The sequence below is a fragment of the Prionailurus viverrinus genome, chromosome E2 (genome assembly GCF_022837055.1).
Source record: "Prionailurus viverrinus isolate Anna chromosome E2, UM_Priviv_1.0, whole genome shotgun sequence".
In the NCBI taxonomy this organism is placed as follows: domain Eukaryota; kingdom Metazoa; phylum Chordata; class Mammalia; order Carnivora; family Felidae; genus Prionailurus; species Prionailurus viverrinus.
The window spans coordinates 19,458,128-19,480,997 of NC_062575.1; the positions used below are offsets into that span (position 1 = coordinate 19,458,128).

At 50.5% G+C, this 22,870-nt stretch overlaps 2 protein-coding genes and 1 long non-coding RNA gene across 7 annotated transcripts; 1 reads left to right on the top strand and 2 right to left on the bottom strand.

Moving 5' to 3' along the window:
* Window positions 1-85: 85 nt before the first annotated feature.
* Window positions 86-16,575, bottom strand: NUTF2 (nuclear transport factor 2). Of its 5 annotated transcripts, none has more exons than XM_047835284.1 (6): window positions 16,453-16,548; window positions 8,343-8,511; window positions 4,997-5,124; window positions 2,624-2,695; window positions 2,441-2,539; window positions 86-608 (listed from the first exon to the last, which is right to left on the bottom strand). In XM_047835284.1, exons 3-6 carry the CDS (start codon window positions 5,093-5,095, stop codon window positions 495-497), a joined length of 384 nt encoding a protein of 127 aa, XP_047691240.1. In that variant the 5' UTR covers window positions 5,096-5,124; window positions 8,343-8,511; window positions 16,453-16,548; the 3' UTR covers window positions 86-494. The 5 variants fall into 5 exon arrangements, with proteins under 5 accessions (XP_047691240.1, XP_047691242.1, XP_047691239.1 ...); XM_047835286.1 differs by lacking the exon at window positions 16,453-16,548 and adding an exon at window positions 15,134-15,249; XM_047835283.1 differs by lacking the exon at window positions 8,343-8,511 and having other exon boundaries at window positions 16,453-16,575.
* On the top strand, window positions 6,525-8,355 carry LOC125152819 (uncharacterized). The gene is made up of 3 exons (XR_007147333.1): window positions 6,525-6,611; window positions 7,432-7,484; window positions 8,277-8,355. It is a non-coding gene; the product is annotated as an uncharacterized LOC125152819 (long non-coding RNA).
* Window positions 16,576-18,958: 2,383 nt separating the features above from the next.
* On the bottom strand, window positions 18,959-21,042 carry THAP11 (THAP domain containing 11). The gene has a single exon (XM_047835282.1). It carries the CDS (start codon window positions 20,587-20,589, stop codon window positions 19,660-19,662), a length of 930 nt encoding a protein of 309 aa, XP_047691238.1. The 5' UTR covers window positions 20,590-21,042; the 3' UTR covers window positions 18,959-19,659.
* Between the last annotated feature and the right edge of the window lie 1,828 nt (window positions 21,043-22,870).

Genomic DNA, 22,870 nt, shown 5'->3' on the forward strand with positions numbered 1-22,870 from the left:
GGGAAGGTGAGACATGAGAGAGACAATGGGGCAGGGTAGTTATTGATGCCCAGCCAACTATTAAACTCATTAAAACAATTTAAACTGTTAAGAAAATTTTTGTGGTTTTATTGTATCATGAGGCATTGAAACATCCGAACAAATCAATATCTGGGCGGTGAGGCAGCTGCTTTCTCCTTCACTTCTTTGGGTTACTAGAGCAACTTGTCAGTAGATTAAAAAACAAAAACAAAACAAAACAAAACAAACAACCTTTTGCATTACTTAAGTCTTTCCAAGGCATGCGCTGGTACAACACAAACTTCTCCTGTCAGATGCAACTAGTCTAGCGTCCAAACATCATGCACAATACCCCAGTAGCAGCAGCGCACTGCGCCCGCTCCCACCGCGGCCCTGCTCATTTGTATATGATATTTGGAGCATCTGGAGGAGTGTGAATAATATTGGGGAGAGGAGGGAGGAGGAAACAGCATGAGTGCCTGGCTGGGAGGAGGTCAGCCGAAGTTGTGCAGGGCAAGCCTGAACATGTCATTGGTGCAAACCCAAGCATCGTTGATGTTCTTTAATAGGAACATCTGGTGGAACCCCATGATGGGGTCTTCATCAGCCTGTGAGGAGAAAAAAAATGATTCAGTAAGTAGGCCAAGGAACAGGAAGGGAGTTTAGTGGCAAGGGAACAGGACAAAGAATGCTGACTTTGAGATCAGGCCCTACGGTCTTGGACTCAAATCCCAGTATAGCCAAAGTGTATTTATGAATGTGAATTGATATAATGTACAAAACATGGCACTGGGCACTAGGGGCTACAGATGGCAGTTCTCACTGCTACATGCACTTAAACTGTAGAATACATCACCAATTAGCCACCGTAAGAGAGCAGAAAACACACCTGCCTCTGAGCCCATGTCTCTAAGCAGTGATCAATTTGAAAGAGTTCTGTAGTGCTCACCGCATAACTTACAGTACCTAAAACCTAAATAATCTTAGCGTCTGATTACACCAGTTAGTCGAATTCAGAGAAACTACCGTTAATACTGACCGTGGCCAAGTAGGTGAGAAAAGACTCAAAACGGAGTTCACACTGTAATCAAAGCTCTAACAAAGAGCAAAACAAAGAGCAAAAACGAAGCAATGTCACCTGGTGATGTTTCCTGTCGTGTCATATATAACATTTGCAATGGAAAAAAAAAAAAAAAAAAAAGGCAAGACACCTCCAGCCAAACTGCAGAAGATCAGGATGAAGCATAGTTAAGGTAGGAGCCCAGTTAACCAGTGCTATCTCTAACATTGCTGGGGTTTCCGGGAATTATCATCAGCAATTAGGCAAATCAGTCTTTTAGGGACTCTGAGTTGGGACAGAAGCAGCAGAATGAACCTGAAGCCAAGTGGGAAATGGGCCATGCTTACTGACCCTATCCTGGAAAATAGGCACCGAGCCCCCTGAAAAGACCTCTTCACTCCCAACGGCCTATCTGAACACAAACTCTGGGCAGGGCATGTTGGACAGGCAGGAAAAACTGACAGGAGAGTCCAGGCCACAAGGCAGGTCCTTCTGGGTCCATGGCAGAGGCCTATGGGGCCCCTCTTTCTGCCCTTTTATTTAACCCAGAAGGCCCCACCTAACCTACGGAGAAGGCCATGTGGGCCTATTATTCAGAGTCCCACCGTGACACGGGTCCAGGAGACTGGGACCTGGTCGACGGGCAGCCAACCTGTCCTGCTTTGGAAAGGAGGAGAAGCTTTTTGGAAATTAAAAATCTGGCTTCAGTCTGCTGGAGCATAACAGGTAGGAGTTCCCATGAGAGTTCTTGGGGGACTGAGGAGCTGAAGGCTTCGAAGAGGATAGGTCTTGGAAGAGGAAAGGAGAATGCAAACAGAAGCAGGAGTTCCAGGAATCTGCTTTGCTCAGCAGGTGGCGGAGCCAGTAGCCAGCTCAGGAAGTGGCAACATGGACTCCAGCAAGGGACTGCAACTCAGCACCCAGCTGGCCCATCTAGGACCAGCTGCCGACAGAAAGCCCACCTATACCTCAGGGCAGTATGAAGGCCCAGTATCTTAGCACCACAACCCCACCCTGCTCCTATACCTCTTGTCCCTTTTCCAGAAAGGCTCTAAACCTGTACTCTCCAATAGTACTTTCTGTAACAACAGAATCAGTCTGTGTCTGCACTGTCCAATAGGCAGTCAGTGACTGACTATAAGCACTTGAAATATACTTAGTTCGGCTGAGGAACTCCATTTTAACTTTCATTTTAATTAATGCAATTTAAAAATTGCCATTAAAATTGAAACATAATATAAAAATGTGACTAGTGGTTATTGTATTGAATTATACAGCTCTAGACACCGAGTGTCCCTTGATAAGCAGGTCACATCACAGGGAAGGCAGGTGCGCAGGGCTCTCCTCTGCCTGCCCACTCCTCCCTACCAGCACTATTACCTTGAGCTGGCCCACAACCATGCTGATGATGCAGCTATCTGGCGTGGGCTGATGGTCCTGCGCCGTGATGCTGTGCTGGATTTTCTGGAACGGAAGGCTCTGCAAAAGAAAGAGGGGGTGATGGGCTGTGGCCAGCAAGGCAGGGAAGTAGCTGCTTGCACCATGACCCTGGCCTTTACTTACAGACAACTTCTCCACAATGGCAGCTTTCCCCTGGAATTGCTGTCCTTCCCACGTAAGGCATGATGCGTCAATCTGAAAACCAGAAAACATGGGGTCAGGGCCTCAGAGAAAAAGGAATTTATCTCTGAGTCCCTGAAAAGGACCTTGTTTGGAAAAATGAGTCCAAAACTCAATTACCCTATCTATAAAGAAGGGAACTGAAGGTAGTTTCCATACTTTACACTACTAACAACCTCTTTAATTACACCCTATCTTCCCAGAGCCCAGGCTCTGAAAAGCTAACAAAATACAAACCTATTTAGTAAGTTCACTTCCTGGTTTTTATTCAAGAAGTTATATGCCCCCTGGGGGCATCTGGGTGGCTCAGTTGGTTAGGTGTCTGACTCTTGATTTCAGGTCAGGTCATGATCTCACAATTCATGAGCTAGACCCCTGTGTCGGGCTTTGAGCTGATAGCATGGAGCCTGCTTGGGATTCTCTCTCTTCTCTCTCTGTCCCTCCCCCACTCTCTCTCTCTCTCAAAATAAATAAATAAGCTAAAAAATAAAAACAAAGAAGCTATATGGCCTCTGATATGCATGAGCCCTAGGCTGCCTATTATGTGGTCAAGGCTCAGCCAAAAGTCATCCTGCTATGTGGTCAGTCAGCACCAGTACTAGAGAAGCCCATGAGAAATAACTTGGAAACATTCTATGTTCAATTACCATCTCTAGAGCTCAGGCTGAATTCTACTGAGGCCACTCCCATAAGGACACCCATGAGGTGAGGGAAGAATGGAGGCTGACAAGGCCTCCCAAGGCCTAGCCTGGGACCCTACCTACATCAACATGCAACCCACTAGTTTCATCCCCTCCCCTCCATATTTTTTCTGCCATAGACTTCAGGGGCAGAACTCAAAACTGCCTTTGCTACTTACCAGCTATAATATTTGGCAAGTTACATATTTTTCTATTTTCTGATCTTTATTTATTTATGTATTTAAAAAAAAATATTTTTTTAACGTTTATTTATTTTTGAGACAGAGAGAGACAGAGCATGAACGGGGGAGGGTCAGAGAGAGGGAGACACAGAATCTGAAACAGGCTCCAGGCTCTGAGCTGTCAGCACAGAGCCCAACGCGGGGCTCGAACTCACGGACCGCGAGATCATGACCTGAGCCGAAGTCGGCCGCTTAACCGACTGAGCTACCCAGGTGCCCCTCTATTTTCTGATCTTTAAAAGAGACATACGCTGAGAATTATACAAAATGACATACATAAAGCATTCTTTTAGGACCATGCTCTCTTCTCTGGGTCGGGGCTGCTTTCATTGATTTTAAGAAGCAAATAAAACAGAAGTGCCAGGGGGCGCCTGGGTGGCGCAGTCGGTTAAGCGTCCGACTTCAGCCAGGTCACGATCTCGCGGTCCGGGAGTTCGAGCCCCGCGTCAGGCTCTGGGCTGATGGCTCGGAGCCTGGAGCCTGTTTCCGATTCTGTGTCTCCCTCTCTCTCTGCCCCTCCCCCGTTCATGCTCTGTCTCTCACTGTCCCAAAAATAAATAAACGTTGAAAAAAAAAAAAAAAAACAAAACACAGAAGTGCCAGGATCCCAGAGTCATATCAGTTCAAGTTTTTAAAACTCTCTATGATGACAACCAAATAATGCATTTACTGGATTTGGCTTTCCACTGGTAAGATCCCTTTCTTTTCTTCAGACTTGACCCTGAGTTTCTGGAGACACAGAGAGCTTTACCCACAGCCCAGTCAGGTTCTCAGGCTATGCTGGATGACTCCTATCATTTCCATTCTGGACAGACCTGCTAGAAATGGCCTGATCAATCACATTACTGTGACTGAGTCCTGGCAGGGTCAAATACAAGTAGCTCTTGGTATACATGATCATTAAAATAGCAAGTGCCTGCCTAGAAGAGTTAAAGACACACCAGTCTCCCTGGGCTAACCCCATTTGTTTACCATGAGCATTCAGGGGTGTCTGGCCCTCAAAAGGAAACTTGGACCTAAGACCTCCAGGAGAACTCAGTTTTGCATTGATGATGCTCATACCTGCCACTTCCAGAAAGCACCATGAGCCTTAGCATCTGTCTGCTGCTGCCCAATCTGGAACCAGAGGCACTCTCAGGACCATGGAATGGCAAGCCCGTAACAACCTGCCAAGGATACAGGATCCCTACTCTTATGGAAGATGACAGAAGGGAACGTGTAGACCAGGTAGTTGGGCTAAGCCTCAGGCCCTTTCTGCCACAGACAGAAGCTTAGATAGAAGAGTATAGCCAAATCCGGTAAGGGCTGCTAGAACTTGTGAACTGGACACACTGGCCCAACATCTGAATGGATCCCTTGGGGACCCTGTTCAGGCCCTAGAGCTGGAGACTTACATAAATTGCGCCTAGTTGGGTTCTGTCGTTATCAAATAACTGGTAGTAATGTTGAATGAAGCTGGATCCAATCTGCTCCCAAATTGGCTTGTCTCCCATTCTGGAGCGTCACCCGGCCTCACTGAGACCTGCAAGATCAGCAAGACATGGAGGGAAGTGTTGGTACCAAGGGAACAGGAGGTAGCCAGCTGCGGTTTCTTCACTGACCCCTACCCCTCCTGGCCTCCTCGAGGAGGGAGTCTTTTGGTGAGGTCTGTTATAGAGAGGTCCTGGGGAATTGGTAGGAGGCCCCTCCTAATACAGACCAGTGCAGGGAGCCCAGAGGTGGACCAGACTCAGACTCTCCTTTGAGGAGCTCTGGCTAATGAAACAAAGGGGCTCCCAGGATGTGGAGCACATAGGATAGGTGCTGAGGGTGGAGCCAGGACAGTCAGAGCAAGCCCTTCAATGCCCAATGGGGGGTGGGGCTTTAAGAAGGAGCTAACGACACACACTCTCCCCACATGTTTTCATTTAATTCTCTCAACAATCTGTTCTTCCCACTTTGCAAGTCAGAAATTACAGATATCTGTGTAATGTCCTTAGTCCCATCAACATTGCCCCAGGGCTATATCAAGAGGTGGAGGAAGACCCAGTGAGAGTAGGGGGAGATGTCTCCTCAAGTCCTCACTTGCAATAAAACAGCAAGTGATCCTCCATTTTAGTCTTAAGGGAGCAGTTTACTTCTTTGAGCACAGGTAAACATCTATTCATTTCTTCATGACAGGGTTACCCCTACCCACTTCAGAGATGGGAACATGAATTCAAAGAATCAGAGAATAATACTGAGGGGGTCTGGGAAGGGAAACAGAAGCAATCATCTCTTCACACTCCCCATCCCAGCACTGCCTCCGTTGGAAGGGGCTGCCTTTCTCTGGTCTTTGTGGGGGGGGGGGGGGGGGGAGGCAGGGAGACCCCCTCCCAGCTATAGACATCACAGCTCCAAGGCTTGCTAGAAGGAAACTCAAGCCGTAGACGAGAGCCACTCTGGCTTTGCTAGGCCCCTCCCAGATAGGAAGCCCACATCTCACTGAAGGATACCACAATGGCAGACTTGTATGTTGTTCTGCAGTTGTGTCTGACTACCTCCCCATCTTCTGACAACAGGACTCTGAACCAAAGCGGTGAGGAGTTGCGTTGTGTCTGTTAATGGCAGACAACCATTAACAGTTGTGGGACCTGATGCAAGTCATTGCCCCAAGAAGGGCCTCAGCTCCCTCCTCTGTAAGGGGGTGGAACCCTGATGTTGCCAGTGGTTGTGAAGCCTCACCAAGGGAACCTGCTAGTTCACTCTAGTCCCTATGACCTCACCCAAGGCCAGAGGAGCCAGCCGGGATAGATAATGTAGAGGGCCAGTGGCTTAGTCCCAATCCAGCCAATCTCCCAGCCTATGACCAATACTTCAGCCAATGAGGGGCCAGGAAGATGAGCCAGCTTTATTTTAGGTCCCATAGGAGGTGGTGGCACTAAAAATAGGAGCTCAGTGCTAAGATGACTAAGAAATGTCCAAGAAAAGTCTAAAACAAGCAGAAGAGAAAGACTGGACCCAGGCACGCCTGCTACACAGGAATACAAGGTGTGTCCCAGTTTATACTCTGCCAAGAAACAAATCAACTTGTAGGAAAAGCATAGGGTCAAAAGCTAGTCTCAGCTGCTGTCATGGTCACATTTCCAAGGGGTCAGACTGTAGCTACCCCCCCACTCCCAGCCATCTCTGCTGCATCTCAAATCTCTGCCTCTTCCAACCTAATATTCACTATGTTTGGCTCATTCACTGTGGCCCAGCCCCATGGTATCCTACCCCAAGAGCTCTGGGGCAGAGGGAAAGCTAGAAGAATGGGTAAGGGCCATCTCTCCCTCTGTCCTCGGCAAGGTTGGGCAGTCCTCAGGGAAGGTCTTGGAGAAAGAGTATGCCGATCAGAAGAAAAAGCATAAGTATGTGTCTGGGCACAAGAAAAGAGATAAGGGCAGGGAACAGGAAAGCTGGAGATGGAGGTTAAGGGAAAATAAGGCTAAATAAAAGCTGACCCAAAGACAAGAAAAGTGGTGCCATGTGGTAGGACAGTGATGCAGAGGTAGTACGGGGGGGGGGGGGGGGGGGGGTCTCCTTTTTCAATATTGTTCTTAAGGTATGTTAACTTGCCAATACAAAAACTACTTGGCAGAAGTAGTGGTGGAGTGAAGAGGGAGGACAGATAAAGGGACAGAAAGACACTTTGGTCCAGTGGGGCAGGGCAAAGTATGTTTTCCTAAGGAATGAGACTGCTTGGGGGCACCAGAAAGTGTGAGAAGGAACCTTCAAAACTATGTAGACTGAGGCCTTTTCCAAATAGGGTCCCTGAAGCCAATACCAACCTTGTTCTTGGCCTGTTTGACCCTGATATGTTTATTTCCAGGTACTGATCATGGTAGCCATGTGGTCAGATTCCATTGTCAATCCACTTTACAGGTGGGAAAACTGAGGTTTAGTGATATGTCTTGCCCCACGTCCATCTAGTACATCAGGGCTTACGCTGGGTCCTCTGGTTGAAGTCAGCACTTTCTTTCTGCTAAATATGTGCCCCTGAGCTCTAAACCACAAAGCTGGCCATGTCTCTTCTGTACAACAGCCTCACCTTTGGATTAAATCTTGAAACTCCACAGATGTGCATCCATACCTGTCCCTGTCTCCCTAGCATTCTATCCTACCTCCATCCAGCTCACACACAAATAGAACAGAACTCACTCAGTGCTTGCTCACTGATTTTTGCCCCACCCTCACCCTATGAGTCCCCCTACTGGGATGTCCTCCCTCCTCTCATCTGTCTGGTCAAGTTCCTACTCTTCCCTCAGATTCCATCTATCTGGGTCCTCCTTCCCAGACTCATATGTTGACCCCAACCCCATGTGCAAAACCATATTAACACAGCCAGGGCTCACTCCTCTGCCTAAACATTGTGGCTCTGGGCTGGGAGGGTTCCAGTGTGGTTCCTGCCACACCCACTCCATCCCACCCCAATCCCTTAGCACAGAGTGTGGCTCAGCAAACTATAGGATTTACAGTTTGACTCCAAATCTCCCATAAAGCTTTCAACTCTTGGCTGGGAGGCAGCATTCCTGCATCCAGAAAAAGAAGCAGGGAGCAAAGTCCCCCCCCGCCCCCCAACCCAAGCAACACAGGGATGGGTCTGGGCCAAGCTGGGAGGATGTTCCCCAGGATGGCCAGCAAGCCCTGACCTTGATTCTAATACATATACTGCAGAAAGAACAGTCTAAAAAGAAAAATGCCAAGGCTCAGAAGCAGCCTCATATCAGGTTGGGGACTGACCTTCGTGACGGCTTCTCCTACAGTTCTTCCAAGAGGACCGCTGACCACGCCATCTCCTGCTTCACCCCAACAGTCCGCAGGCTGAGTGAGGCCAGGCTCCTCGAGGAGCAGAAATGACCTCGATGACCTCTCGCCCACTGAGCATCAGCCTTCACTGACCTTTAGGTCTCTGTGGGTGCAAAGACCCTCTAAGAATGTCTCAAAAACTGTGACCCTCTCCCAATAAATTTGCACAGAGGTAGGGATGTCCCAGCCTTGCGAATAATTTCAGATTGTTCAGACTCCCTGAGGCTGTCAAAGATCCCAGGGTAAATCTTTTGCCCAAAAAAAAAAAAAAAAAAAATCTTTTGTCCAGAAGACCCCATTAGACAACAGAAAATTTTCATTTCTATCCTCAAATTCTAGGTCAGTGTTTCCAGTGACAAACTTAAAAAAAATTTTTTTTTAATGTTTTTTTTATTTTTGAAGGAGAGAGAGACAGAGTGTGAGTGGAGGAGGGGCAGAGAGAGAGGGAGACACAGAATCGGAAGCAGGCTCCGGGCTCTGAGCTGTCAGCACAGAGCCAGACGCGGGGCTCAAACCCATGAACTGTGAGATCATTACCTGAGCCGAAGTCGGACGCTCAACCGACTGAGCCACTCAGATGCCCCTCCAGTGACAAAACTTAAATAGCAGTGTCTACCTGATAACATCTCATTTTTACTAATACGTATTAGGTATAGACATGTGCTAAAGGCTTTACATGCATTTGGTCCTAACACCCTGTGACTCGATTCCCACATTAGAGACGAGCAAAATGAAGCTCAGAAAGGTTAGCTAACTTGTTCAAGGCCATAAGCCTAATGGGTGGTGGAACTAGATGGAACCAGGTTTAGTGGACTCCAGAGCCAGGACTCCCAGAGACAACAGGATGGAGGTAAAAATGACTAGACCACCCAGTGAGAGAGGTGCTCCTGGGCACATAGCACTGAAGCCCTAACCTCTAACCTTGACTTTCTCAGAGAGGGGCAAGACAGGCCTGAACCAGGGCTTCTGCCTCCAAACAAAGGCACCAGGCAGACTTCCACACCAAACCCAAACAAAAGGCGTTTTCATGGGGGATGATCTCACAGTTTTCCCAAACGTGTGAAGTCACAGCCCAGTTCTACCATCTCAGCAAGTCAGAGATCCTGGCCTAGCTGGACCTGGGGCAGGGCTGGGGGCAGGAGAGTGATGGGGAAGAGGATGTTCCAAACTCCAGACTGATACAGAGAAAGACCCATGTTTGTCTTTTTTTGAGCACCCATCACCAAGGCCTGCAGGGCATGTCAGCAGATACACCAAGCTTCTAGGGGGATCCTTGAAGTCAGCATCAACCATGGCCATTACTCTCATACATCCTATGGCCCTCCAGTGACTTCCCTCCCATTCTCCACTGACAGTCTCAACCACTTAGACTGCCTTCAAGGCCCCTGGGTGACCTGCCCTCCTGGCTGTCCAACCTCATCTGCCACCCAACCCACCCCTCGCCCCTCCTCTACTGCCAGTCTGGGCATGTCCCTGTTCCTGGAACATGCTGAGCCTGTTCTCACCCAAGAGCTTTGCAACTGTTGATCCTTCTACCCAGATCACTATTCTCCCTGGATCTTCATTTGTCTGCTCCTTGTCACATATGTGTCAGCTCAAATGTCACCTCCTCACAGACACCTTCTCTGTCCGTTCAGTCTAAAGTAACTGGTCACTCATTTCACCATCTTGTATTGTTTTCTTAGCACTTATCACTGAATGAGATTGTCACACTTAACATATTTGTTTATGCTCTGTCTCCCTGACCTGGGCATCCCTGTTGCCATGGTGCCTGGCCCAGCTCTCCTTCTCTGGAGGAGGAGCAAATTCTGGGTGAACCCTGCCGAATTTAAGTGACCCACCTCCTCTCTACCTGCACCTTCTGTCTAAGTCATCAGGAAACAGTCCTTTGTCAACTACCCAGTCATCTGTCTATTGGAGGGCTTGGTCCAACCCCCTCACTTATTCCCAAAGCCCTGGTCACCTGAAAGAAGGTCAGCTGTGGCTCAATAGCAGGCACACAACCACACCCTCAAAGGCTTGGCCTCTAGCCTCCTCTCCCTCCTCTCCTTTGTTGTATGACCCTTTGACCCTGTTTCCTCACCAGTAATTGGGGATGTTAGGGGTAATCAACTGAGGGTATAAAGGAAGACCCAGCTGCAAGGAGTCAGTCAGGTCCTAAGTGAACACCGAGGTCAAGAACTAGAAAGAAGGTGGTTACCTCAGCCTCCTACAAGGACACCACACCATGGGACAGCCTCAATCCAGGACTCCCAACTGCCTAGTCCACCATTCCCCTGCCTGAAGTCTGGAGAGAAATCAGCCAAGGCCTAGTGCCGGAATGGCTGGCCAGGACAGAACCCTTTCCTGGGGCAGACCCCTGAGGCCTAAGTGTCTCCAGTGAGGGCCTTTTCCTCCTCTTTGGCCTGGAGGAGGGATCCAGAACCTTCAGGACACCCTGGCCGGCCCAGAAGCTAATTCCTGAGATCTGCATTCTGGTCCCTCTGCTCTGTACTTACTCAGACCCTAAGTAGCCTCCCTTTACCACATGACCCAGAGATTTCTAGGGACCCTGTCCTAGACAGCTCCCATCCATGAACTGAACCCCAGGCCATGAACTTACTGGTCAGGTATACATGGACTTGGCTCCCCAGTTGGGCCTAAAGCCCCTAAGTGACCACCCCCATGGTCTGCTACCACCATGCCTGGCTAATACTGCCATGACACTCTGAGACTGAGGTGAGCAGAGGAATAAAGGGATGCACACGGAGTCTCCGGAGTGCTGAATGGAATGACTTCTTCTGTAAGCAAAACAGTTACATATGAGGGCGCCTGGGTGTCTCAGTCAGTTGAGCGTCCGACTTCAGCTCAGGTCATGGTCTCACAGTTTGTAGGTTTGAGCTCCATGTTAGGCTCTGTGCTGACAGCTCAGAGCCTGGAGCCTGCTTCGGATTCTGTGTCTCTCTAGCTCTCTGCCCCTCCCCCACTCACGGTCTGTCTCTCTCTCAAAAATAAAAAAAATAAACGTAAAAAAAAAAAACAGTTACATGTGTTCTCTCATTTGAGCCTCACAGCTGCAAAGCTAGTATGATTACCATCATTTTATAGATGCAGAAACCAGGACTCCAAGAGGTTAAGAAAAAATTCAAGACTACATAGGGCCACTGGCATAGCCAGCATTAAGATATCCACAAAACTGGCTTGGAGTAGAACAGCTATGAGCCAATGTCAAGTAGCATAAAGTGTAGAGGTAACAAATGAAGTGCTGAGGAATGGAGCCCAGGGCTTTTCTTGCCCTCTGAAATCCAACAAATTCCATTCCCCTCAGTACAGAAAGACCCTCAGTGCATGCTCAACTGGTCAAAGTAGGACTATACCATAGGGACAAGTGAGTACTTGCATTCGCCTGGGTGTAAAACCACCTCTGCAAATGGAACCAATGTCTCTACACACAGACATCACTCCAGGGGGCAGCAGTCTCTGCCCTGGTGAGACCCAGTGGCTCTGAAGTATCAGAGGCTTTAAGAAACACATTCCAGGGGTGCCTGGGTGGCTCAGTCGGTTGAGGGTTCAACTTAAGCTCAGGCCATGATCTCGCAGTTCATGAGTTCGAGCCCCACATCGGGCTCTATGCTGTGAGCGTGGAGCCTACTTTGGATCCTCTGTTTCCCTCTCTCTTTCTCTCTCACTCTTTCTCTCAAAAATAAATAAACATTAAAGAAAGAGAGAAAGAAAGAAGGAAAGAGAAAGAAAAAAGAAAAAACATCCCAGAATTTCCTCAGTTTACTGAAGCAAACAGTCCTGAGTTCCCAGGCACCTCAAAAATACCACTCTCATGAGGGGGAGGTTCTCCTTCTCAGAGGTAGCTCCTCTCCACTCTAGGGACTTAGGGAGTCGGCACATAGCAGGTACCACAAACAGATAAGGAGTAAGACCCAGGGCAGTAAAAGAAAGCCATAGCAGGTCAGGTGGTGGTGGGAGACCCAGGACCAGTGAGCAGGGCCACCCCCAGCTCTCCAGTGTTCTTCCCTGGCCACTAAGACACTTCCACAGTCACAGCCAGACCTGCACAAAGGATTCTTCCCAGGAAGACACATTCTAGCTGACAGGATGAGAAGGAGGATGATTCCACACAAACCTGGTACCCAGGATGCTGACCAAAATGATCGTATCACGTGGGCCTGGAAGTCACTCCAGGGATAACCCACACACTGCTGACTCCCTCAGGGAGCAATTCAGGAATTCTTATCACATATGGTCAAAGCAAGAAAGTCTCAAAGCCAGGGAAGGGGTAGCCAATTCAAATCCAACCTCAAATACACAAACATTCTCAGAGGGCCCATCAGCAAAAATTAAATAAAAAAAAAAAAAAATCTCCATGAGGAGGTTCAGTTCAACCCCTGCTCTTTAGAAATCCTGCTCAACTTTCAATGTCCATCCTGCAGAAACGTTTTTGGATCCCCTCTCTCCAAAAGGACTATTCCCTTTTATCTCTGGGGGGTGGGCAGCTCTGTTTCTCACTCTGGGCAGATGTCCTCATGGGTACCATTCAGGAGCACTGGGCATTTGAAAAAAAGTGACCTGAGAGGGTCTTACTGAAAGGGGCAGAAGCCACACACCCAGGCTCCACTCAGGGAATGGGAAGACCACAAAATGCTGGTGAGAGTCCCAGACAGTGGGAGAATGCCCAGCAGAGACCCCTGGGACAGAGAAGCAGGCTGTAGAAGACAGCAGCTAGACCCAAAAGCCACAGCAATCTGGAGTGGTGACAGCATTGCTCAAGGGACCCCAGACCTTCCTGCACACACCAGTGGAAGAATGCCTTGCTCCACGGTTCCTGCTGGAAGCAGAGAGGAGAGTAGGCTCACTAACAGCCTTTCTTCATCTGTGCTCTAGCCCCTTCTTCTGTGCCAAAAGACCCTAAGTACATAATAGTAACATTAGCCCTAAGTATGTAATAGTAACATTTCCTCCTTTCCCCAGCACCAGGACTGGGTAGGCCTCATTTTGCTACCTTCAGTTTCAGCTCAGAGCCTATTACACAAAAAGGGCCAAAGAATGGTTGTTGAATAATACTAATCATTAGTAAGAAAGGAAAAGAAAGTTCCAAGAAAGATACTAATGTTCCAGTAGAGGAATCCTAGAATATTTTAATATAAGGTGTCTTCCAGTTCTAAAATTAGACAGCAGAATAAAGTGAAATATGGCTCAGGGGCACCTGGGTGGCTGAGTCGGTTAAGTGTCCAACTTTGGCTCAGGTCATGATCTCACGGTTCATGGGTTCAAGCCCTGCATCAGGGTCTGTGCTGACAGCCCAGAGCCTGGAGCCTGCTTCAGATTCTGTGTCTCCCTCTCTCTCTGCCCCTCCCCCACTTGTACTCGCATGCACTGTCTTTCAAAAATAAACAATAATTTTTTTTTTTTTTAAAGTGAGATGTGGCTCAGAGAGGAGAGGTGCAGGGGCTCCTGGATAGTTCAGTTGGCTAGGCATCCGATTCTTGACATCAGCTCAGGTCATGATCTTGCAGTCATGAGATATAGCTTTGAGTCATGCTGAGAGTGGAACCTGCTTGGGATTCTTTCTCTCCCTCTCTCTCTGCCCCTCCACCAGCACACATGCGTGCTCTTTCTCTCTCAAAATAAATAAAAACTTAAAAAAAAAAAAAAAGGAGAAGTGCACTCTATGTCACTAAAGGACCTAGTTTAGAGTTGAGAACCTAGGCATCCTCACACCCTGCCCCCATGCTTATGCAGCCACATCTCGACTGCTTCATGCCAAACTCCACTTCCAAGTCAGCCCTATGTGAATAGAAGGTGCAGACAGATTCTGGAGAATCTCAGGACTCTCTTCTTATCTCTGAGATACAGATGGCCTGCCAAATTCCAGAAAGATCAAGGACTTCTGGGGGTCAGGATGCCAGGTAATGGCTAGTTAAGCCCAGACACAGAAGTTATAGAAAACTTCTAGGATTGGAATGAGGGAGAAACCGGAATTCTTCCTCCTCCTGGGTAATCTTCAAGAAGGAATGGTATCTTTTTGACCCTGAAGAAAACCATTATCATAAAGTCACTTAGGGCCTTGGAATGTACAAACTGATCCATAGCAGTAAGCCTACCTCACGTGAAACCTGTGTCCTAGACAAAAGGAATCCTGACAATCTTCAGAGGGTCTTGAAACAGCTGTCTCTAGTACTAAGAGATTCTATCACAAGGATCCTGTGTATGTTCTTAGGGCAGTCCCTTCTTCTTGCCCATGTCCACTAGCAAACCAGACCTCTTCTGAGCTTGCTGAATGAACCTGACTTCCACATGTTTATGGGCCAGCATGTGGACTAGGAGGTTTGAGTACAGAGGGAAGGGAATCAGGAGATCAGGACAGATCTTTGCCTGTTCTCCTTAATCAGGGAGAATGACTAGACAAAGCAATTCAACTGCAGAAAAACTGCCAAAGCTAGAGCCCAATGACTAGAAAAATATCACCCGGGGAAATACTCAAGGGAAAAAAAAAAAAGTCCAGCGGTGGTGGCTTCCTGCATCATGGGCCTAACTCAACTTTCTTAAGAGATCTGCTTGCTGCTGAAGCCAGGCCTACGGAGACTTAGCTGCTTCTTTAATCCTCACAAAAACTATAGCTCAGAAGCTATACTGGGTCAGAGGAATCAAGACTCAACAAGCTGTCTCTTCCCAAAATCCCATGGTCCTCTCTGGACTGGTCTCTTAATATATCATCACTCAATCAGAAATACCTTTACAAAGCCTGTCAGAAGACTACTCTAAGGCTAGATACTCCTCTTCTCCCAGGACTCAAGGGGGTCATTGGATTCATCAATGAAGGCAATTTCTCAAGGTTCAACCAGCCTCCTGCCTGTAAACAGGTTACTCCACCTGGTGAGAAGTGAGCAAGCATGTGAGAGAAGCCTGACTTTCTGCAACTTTCAACTCTAGTTCTCCCACCCACGCTTCAGAAGAGCCCCAGAATCTGAATCTGAGCCCCGCGGCCCAAATGTGCTCACCGCCAATGTCACCTCAAGCCCAGTCTCTTATTTGGCACTGGGCTTATGGACTTCAGGTCTGAATCCTACTTTCCCCTCCATTAAATCCAACCTTATCACCACCAATCTTACGGAATCATTCTCCTCTGGGGAAGAGGGCAAATGACTGGAAAGGGCAGATGTGAGGATTAGAATGCACTGGAGCAGGTCTAATAACGTGTTGGGGGCTCTCATATCCAACCTCACCTCCTAGGCTTTTTCCTCCCCTCCTCCACTAATACAGCCGGCCAACCCAACCACGGCTGAGGCCCGGTCTCTGATAGAAGGGCGGGGTCTGAGCCTACCAGTCCAGAGCCGCTTCCTCGCATCAGGCCAGATCCTCCAAGGCTGGAGGAGGGTTAAGTCCCACATGGAACCCTCTCGCTCCAGATTCCCTGACCCTACTCTCCGCGCAGGAACCTACGCATGAGTTCCACAGAGTGGGAGTTAGGTTTTGTGCACTCCCAACGTGCAGACAAGCAGGGGAGAAGCATTCACCTATATCCTAGCCTTGCTATGGTTGGGAAACGGATGAGAGTCCTAATCCCGGGCTGCGGCAGGAAAGCGCCCTTACCCAATGCTGACTCCGGAGCGGGCCGGGTGGCGCTTGCCCATCCCCGGATCCTTCGCTGGCGGGTGGCAGGACGTGGGGCTGGGGTCGTCCCGCTAGCCTGCCTGCAGAGCTTGCGGGACTCGGGCAGGCCGGGCTAGGCCAGACGGGGCGGGGCCCGGAGAGCCCCATCCGGGTGGTCTGGACCAGAGAAAAAAAGCCTGGCCACAGCGCAGTCCGCTGCACCCGCTATAGGCACCACACTGCCGGATAGGCGCCTGTCTCTGTGTTCCCCTCGGCCGCCGCCTCAGAGGACCGGCGGGAGGCGGAGCCGCGCGCGACACATGGCCCCGTCCCCGCGCGGCTTTGGGCCGCCGGTGGGGGTGGGGGGGCGCCCGGAGACTGGTAGCGGAGGCTCCAGGCGGCCCAGAGCGCGGCTCTAGCGGCCTAGCCCCCGCCCCGGCGCGCTAGCCCCGACACTCACCCGAGGGGCTGGCACGATGGCGGCAGCGGCGGCGGCGGCGGCGGCAACCCAGCGCGGTCTGCGACCGACTGTCCCTTCCCCCCTGCCTTCCCTCGCCACCCCGCTGCACTCTGGGAAACGCAGTTCCCCCGACCTCCTTTCTGGCGTAGGTGCGCCAGGAGAAAACTACAGTTCCCAGTGTGCTATGCGCTGGGGACCAGACACAGCCCTCAGCGCGGGAGGTGAGGCTAAGCCAGGGAGGGAGGCTGCCAGGGCGAGCCCCTGAGAATTGTGGTCTAGCGGAAGCCTCTGGAACACCCGAGGTTGGCGCCAGGCAAGGGTCAGGGCTCAGTTGTCGCCAGGTCCCAGCTGGTCTGGCCCCGCCCAAGTTGCGCGGTCTTTTGGAGTGGGCCCCGCCTCCGTGCCTGGCCAGGCCCCAAGCAGGCCTAGCCGCCCCTCCCTGGGCCCCTGGGCTGTTTCCGCTCCCGAACTCCCCTCCTCTTCGGTGCTCTGGCCACCACTTCGACTCTTCGGAGCGGTTCTCTAAAGCTAGCCAGGGCAAAAGCCATAGTTTCTGCTGTCCCAATGTTCATGCGCCCAGCCCGGCCCAAAGCTGGTTTCGAGCAGTCGAGGCTTTTCCTTCGGCTGGAGACTCAAATGCTCAAGTGGGGCTCAGCTGGAGACAAAGAGTAATCTTGTACAGTTCGGGTCTTCAAAACCTAGTCATACGGTGGTTTTTTGTTGTTATTGCTGTTGTTCGTTTTATTTTACTTTTTGCAGCAGGCGGAGCCCCGAAGGGTTTAATTTTTATTAACGAGAAAAGAACTCACCCAAACTTTCCCCAGGATTTAAGTGACCAGATTGTCAATAATTTCCTTCCCACCCATTGCCCTTTCATCACTTATTTTCGTCGTTTCCTGGGCAATACAAACATTTAAAGTAAGGCCTGTTTCTAAGTCAGGGCTGTTGGGTAAATGCTGTGCAGCTAACCCAGGTGAACCACAGGTAAGGAAAATATTTTCCTGGCAGTTTCATGCCTTCCCTCCTGCCAAGACTCAGTATTCCTATTCTTCCATAAGTTTTGCACCTTCACCAATACCCCCCCCCCCCCCACACACACACATATTCGCTTCTTGGGGATAGCTAGTAAACCCAGGCCGAGCTTCTGTTTATTAAATCCCAGGTCTGTACTAATTTGCCTGACTAGATGCTTCTTACTCATTCAGTGAAAACTCTGCATTGTCCTGCTTGTGTGCATCTGGGGCCTCCCTTGTTAAGCTGTCAGGCCCCCTCCCCCTAAAAGCTAAAACACTGGATAGGCTGTGTGCACATAACCTCCAGACACCACAGTCCTGGCCAGAGCCTGGCCCTCACCTATCCTGGGAGTGCTGCTGAGAGGTCCAAGTCAGCCAAAGTAGAAAGTGTTAAGTCCCTTCAACAAACAGGAGCTAAGATACACTAAAGGACATAGACTGAGCCTAGGAAAGCTCTCAATCCTAGTGGAGAGTGGGGACATGTGAGAGACTGGTTCAGTAGCCGTGCACAAAGGGGAATGCTGTGCTTCCACCACCTTATTTATGATTAGCTGGAACTAACCCTAGGAAGGCAGAGAACCAGTTCCTTCCCCAACCAGGCACCTGCACAACCTGTATTCCACCCCTCCTCCCCACCAGAGACTTGTTTGTTTCTCAAGTCAGTGCCAAGGGGCCGAGAGCAGAGACTAGAGAAACATTTGTCATTGCAGTTCACAGATAAACGGAAGTCCCCAGGGAAGTGGCTTTTTCTAAACTAACAGAGAAGGGGGTCATGTTTTATGGAGCCCAAGTGTCCATTTGTGCCCAAATACTTACAGTAGATAAGGCAAGCTTTAAAGATATTTGCCTTCCCCTATTGGCTTTGAGCTAAATTACTTGGACCTATGGATAAAAACTTCACCTCACTCCTGTAATCTCCCATCTAAAGAAGAATAAAAACAGCCAAGAAAATGAATCACCGGGTCACAAATCCCAATTCCTCCACACTCAAAGTGTACCAGGGCCAAGGTATCTGTACAAGAGTTATGCCTGCAGGAGCCATGGCTGGCTCCAGCTGTGGTCTTCACTGACTTAAGTAACTGCAAGCCCATGTGTGCCAGATGCTGTACTAAGTGTCAGGGCTAAAATGGTGAGTGAAATTCAACCCCAGCTTAAAATCATGAAGGATTCAAAACCCTCAAGAGAAGTGAGGGGTCACAGTCGGTTTAGTTCTCAGTTGCTCCTTCTCCCAATCCACTGACAAACTGGGACCATTTGGTGCAGTTTCCAAACTCTGGAGTGAGCTGGGCCAGGAACTCTGTAAGAACCTTACAAGGCCAGGGTCCATGTGCTCAGGGCCCCTTTATGGAGAAACATGGTCAGTGAAGCATTTCTACTCTCAGGATCAGCCTGGTCCTTGAGACCTAGGGCAGAGGCCTGTTGGGAGGCCTATTTCCCCATGTTTCAGGAATACTTAAATGAGTCTTTATCAAAATAAAATGGCGAAACCCAAATTAAAACCTTACTTTCTGTTTAATTCGTTTTGCCAAACAAACACAGTGAAAACTTTAGTCTGACTAATTGTACAGAAAATAGAATTTGTAACCAGTAGCAAACATAACAAGATAAACCTAAGTCCCTGGCAAGCTGGATCTTCAACAGCAGGTCACCTAGATCCCCTTGTAGATGGCCTCCTGGGGAGAGAGGTCCTAAATAGGCAGAGGCACAGTTCCCATCAGAATCACAGTCTGCACCTGGGAAGGAAAAGCAGGAAAAGGAGAACTGATGTTACTTGGATCTCTTATCACTACACACGGAAGAGTTGTCCCAATGCTGGCCAACCTCAAGGTGTTGTCTTCCTAAACCCATAGTCCTTGGGCAGCCGACCTGCATTCTGAGGGGTTAAGTTTCAAGTTCAGTGGTTCTGAAGCCTCTGCTTAACCAGAACCTGCAACATAAACAGGGGGTGAGGTGAAGAATGGGGGACAAAGTCATAAATGCTGGTGTCACCCATGCAGAGTCTGAGGTCCCAAACTTCAGGACCTTGCTTCAGGAGAAAACAAGAGAGGGTGTCAGGTCACCAGCAAAAGAGTCCAGCTGCCCTAAGCTTCAGTACTGTCAACCAGTGTCCCAGGAATATAGGGGAGTTCACCAGCAGCGGCCTAAGGTCCCTCTAGGTCCGGGAGTCCAGCAAGCCAAAGGGGGGGGGGGGCGTTCACATTCCGTGCTTCTTTCGGATGACAGCCATGGCCAGCAGCCGATCCTTCTCACGGAGTTCTTCTCGTAGCTTGGCCTCAGTGAGACGCAGGTGGCGGATGCTGCCTTTCATTTCCTTCATCTTCACCTCCATCAGTGCCAGGATGTCCCGCTGCTCGTTCAGCTTGCGCAGGAGCTCCTCCTCCGTGGTGCCTGACGACAACGAGTATGAGTGGTCGGAGCCAGTATCAGGGAAGCCCTCTTCACCCACCACCACCAACTGGGGACCCATAGGGCACTCTGCGGCCTCCAGCCCTGCTGTAGCAGCCTCTAGCTCCGACGCGGCGGCGGCGGCGGCTGCGCCCTCGGCGGCGGCGAACTCCACTTGCACGGTCAGGTCGATGGGTTTCACGTCTTCGCCTGTGGGAGTGGTGGGAGCTGGGGGCACGGACCCCGGAGCCTGGCTGCTGTCTACAGCGGCCTGAAGGGTGAGAAGCACAGCAGCAGAGGCAGACACCAGGTTCGGCTGCAGCTGGGAGGCCTGGGCAGTGGAGGCTGACGGCGACGACTGCTGCTGCGGCGGCTGTTGCTGCTGCTGCTGCTGCTGTTGTTGTTGCTGCTGCTGTTGTTGTTGCTGCTGCCTGCGGCGAGCGGCTGCAGCCCCGGCGGGTCTGCGTGCTACTTTGCGCTCGTTGACGCCACGCAGCGGGAAGATGGTAGGGACGCGCACCGTGTAGGTCTTGCGGCCGCCCTGGAAGTGGACGCTGCAGAGACGGTGGCCCGTGGTGGGCTGAAAGGTGGAGAAGCACCCACTGACGCCAGCGCGGGACACGTTCTTGAGCCAGAGACGCCGCAGTTCAGCGTCCTTGGGAAACGTGTAGAAGTGCAGCGCCTTGTCCCGGTGTGAGTTGTTGTAGCAGCCCGGCACGCAGCACGTAAAGCCTGGCATGGCTGCGCCGCGCGGCCCGCCTCGGCCCTGCCCACCGGCCTCCTAAGCCCTTCGACGGCCCGGTCGGTCTGCCGCCGCCCGCCCCCTCGACGGGCGGCGCCGGGCGGGTCTTTAGGCGGCTTCCCACTAATGCCGCCCGGCGCAGCCGGCCTGGCCCGGCGCCCCGTGCCCAGAATACGCTTCCCGCCGGCCCGCGCCGCGCCACCCACCCGGCCGCCCGCCTGCGCTCCAGAGTCGGCCCCGGGGACGCCGCGAAGGACCGCCCGGGAAGGAGGACTACGCCCCCCACAATGCACCACGCCAGAAGCTGCTCACTTCCGGAGCGGGGGCGTGATAATTCCAGCCGCTTTCCTGGGCGCCGCTGTGGCCCACGCAGAACAGATTCTTACTCCCACCCGGCTAATCCCCGGCCGACTATAGAGGCGTATTCGGTTGCAACGCCGTCTGCTGACCGCCCTTCGCAAGGACCTGGAATCCTGATACGGCGGCCGGGGAGGGGGGGGGGGTGGGGAGGCGGGAGGCGCGCGCCTCTGTAGTGCGCAAGCGCCCTGGGTATTTGCCCACAAAAACCACAAATCCCGCAATGCCTTGCGCTGAACTCGGCTGCTGTGGCCTGCAGCGCCGCCTAAAGGAGAGGCCGGGTTACAGGGGACTAGGAGTTGGGTGAGGTTGTGCCCGCGGACAACCTTACCGGAAGCGGTTCTCCAATCACTGGCGGTTGTGAGTCTACAGCATTCCTGCGGGGCTTGGGTGGGCGACCGGGGCTTCAGTGCCGAGAAAGACCTCAGGAGCCCCTTTCTCTGCGTTGAGCACTCTCCTAATTCAGCCGCTGTTTGCGATGACTCACTTACTGACCTAAACATCAGTCACCAATAGATGCTTACTGTGTGGCGGGCACAGGGCAGTGCGTTGGGAACCTTGCAGGAGTTGACTGACCAGGCCTGACTGCTGCGAGGGATGAGGGTCCAACTTTTGGATAATAGATGTGAATGCACCTGAATGGATTTCTAATCACAGAAATAAGTGCTACAAAATAATGAACAGAACAGAGGAAAAAAATGGGAGGCGGAGTCCCAGGAAGAAAAAAAAACGGTGAAAAGCTGGAGTGGGGAGGAGTAGCTGGCCCTGAGGCAAGAAAGAACTAGGCTCCGCCCTTCAAAACCTGGAAGATGCCAGGCTGGGTAGCTGGAGTGTCAAAAGATACCAAACTGGGCTAAGTTAAAAGATTTGGAATTTAATTCTGCAGAGGACTGGGAGCTGTTGAAGTGTGTTGAACCAGAGGATGGACAGGATTTGTATTGTAACAAGACCCCTCCCCACTCCTCTACTTCTAAGGAGAAAACGTTCTAAAGGACCAGAGAGGCTGTGGAAAACCAGGGAGGAGGCTGGGAAGTCTTTAGGGAAGTTACTTGCAAACAGCCCTCCTTTGCTGAGTTCCCCCTTTCTCCGCTTCTTGCCTTTCTTCACCCTTTCTCCTGATTCTCCCTCCTAATTTTTTTTCCCTCCTGATTACAAACCATGGGTGTGAAATTGGAGCCTAGTATAAACTACTTCTAAGTATTTGATATAAAAACAAGAAAGATTCGGCTATTTACAAGCATGTGAAAGAAAAAGGAACACCCCAAGTTAACTGTTACATATTTTAAAGTGTTTTATTATAAGAGGAACCCATTCTTAAAATATTTTGTAAACATTAAAAAAATTTTTTTTTTAAATGGGGCGCCTGGGTGGCTCAGTCAGTTAAACATCCAACTTCAGCTCAGCTCATGATCTTGTGCTTTTATGAGTTCCAGCCCCGTGTTGGGCTCTGTGCTGAGAGCTCAGAGCTTGGAGCCTGCTTCAGATTCTGTGTCTCCCTCTCTCTCTGCACCTCCCCCATTCGTGCTCTTTCTCTCTCTCAAAAATAAACATAAAAAAAAAATTTTTTTTAATGTTTTGGAAAAATACGGGACAATGAAAATGAACTATTTGTCTGGTCCAACATGCAAACATCACCCTTGCACTTTGTGTTCACAATCAACGTGCTCCATGGTTATTGGCATGGGTTTCACAGACCCATACCAGAAAGAAGTTCCATTCCTCCTGGCCTATGCAGCTGAGGTCCACAGCTTGAACCCCCTTCAAACTTAGAAATGCAGTCCATGTTAAAAAATGTGCATTCAGGGGCACCTGGGTGGCGCAGTCGGTTAAGCGTCCGACTTCAGCCAGGTCACGATCTCGCGGTCCGTGAGTTCAAGCCCCGCGTCGGGCTCTGGGCTGATGGCTCAGAGCCTGGAGCCTG

Bases quoted from the DNA above. Each gene is read 5' to 3' on its own strand.
- NUTF2 (XM_047835283.1), bottom strand. From the start codon at position 5,095: ATGGGAGACAAGCCAATTTGGGAGCAGATTGGATCCAGCTTCATTCAA. The intron at 2,696-4,996 runs GTAAGTCTCCAG...TCTGGTTTTCAG, and splicing joins CCCAACTAGGCGCAATTTAT to ATTGACGCATCATGCCTTAC. The intron at 2,540-2,623 runs GTAAGTAAAGGC...TTTCTTTTGCAG, and splicing joins CCATTGTGGAGAAGTTGTCT to AGCCTTCCGTTCCAGAAAAT.
- THAP11 (XM_047835282.1), bottom strand. From the start codon at position 20,589: ATGCCAGGCTTTACGTGCTGCGTGCCGGGCTGCTACAACAACTCACAC.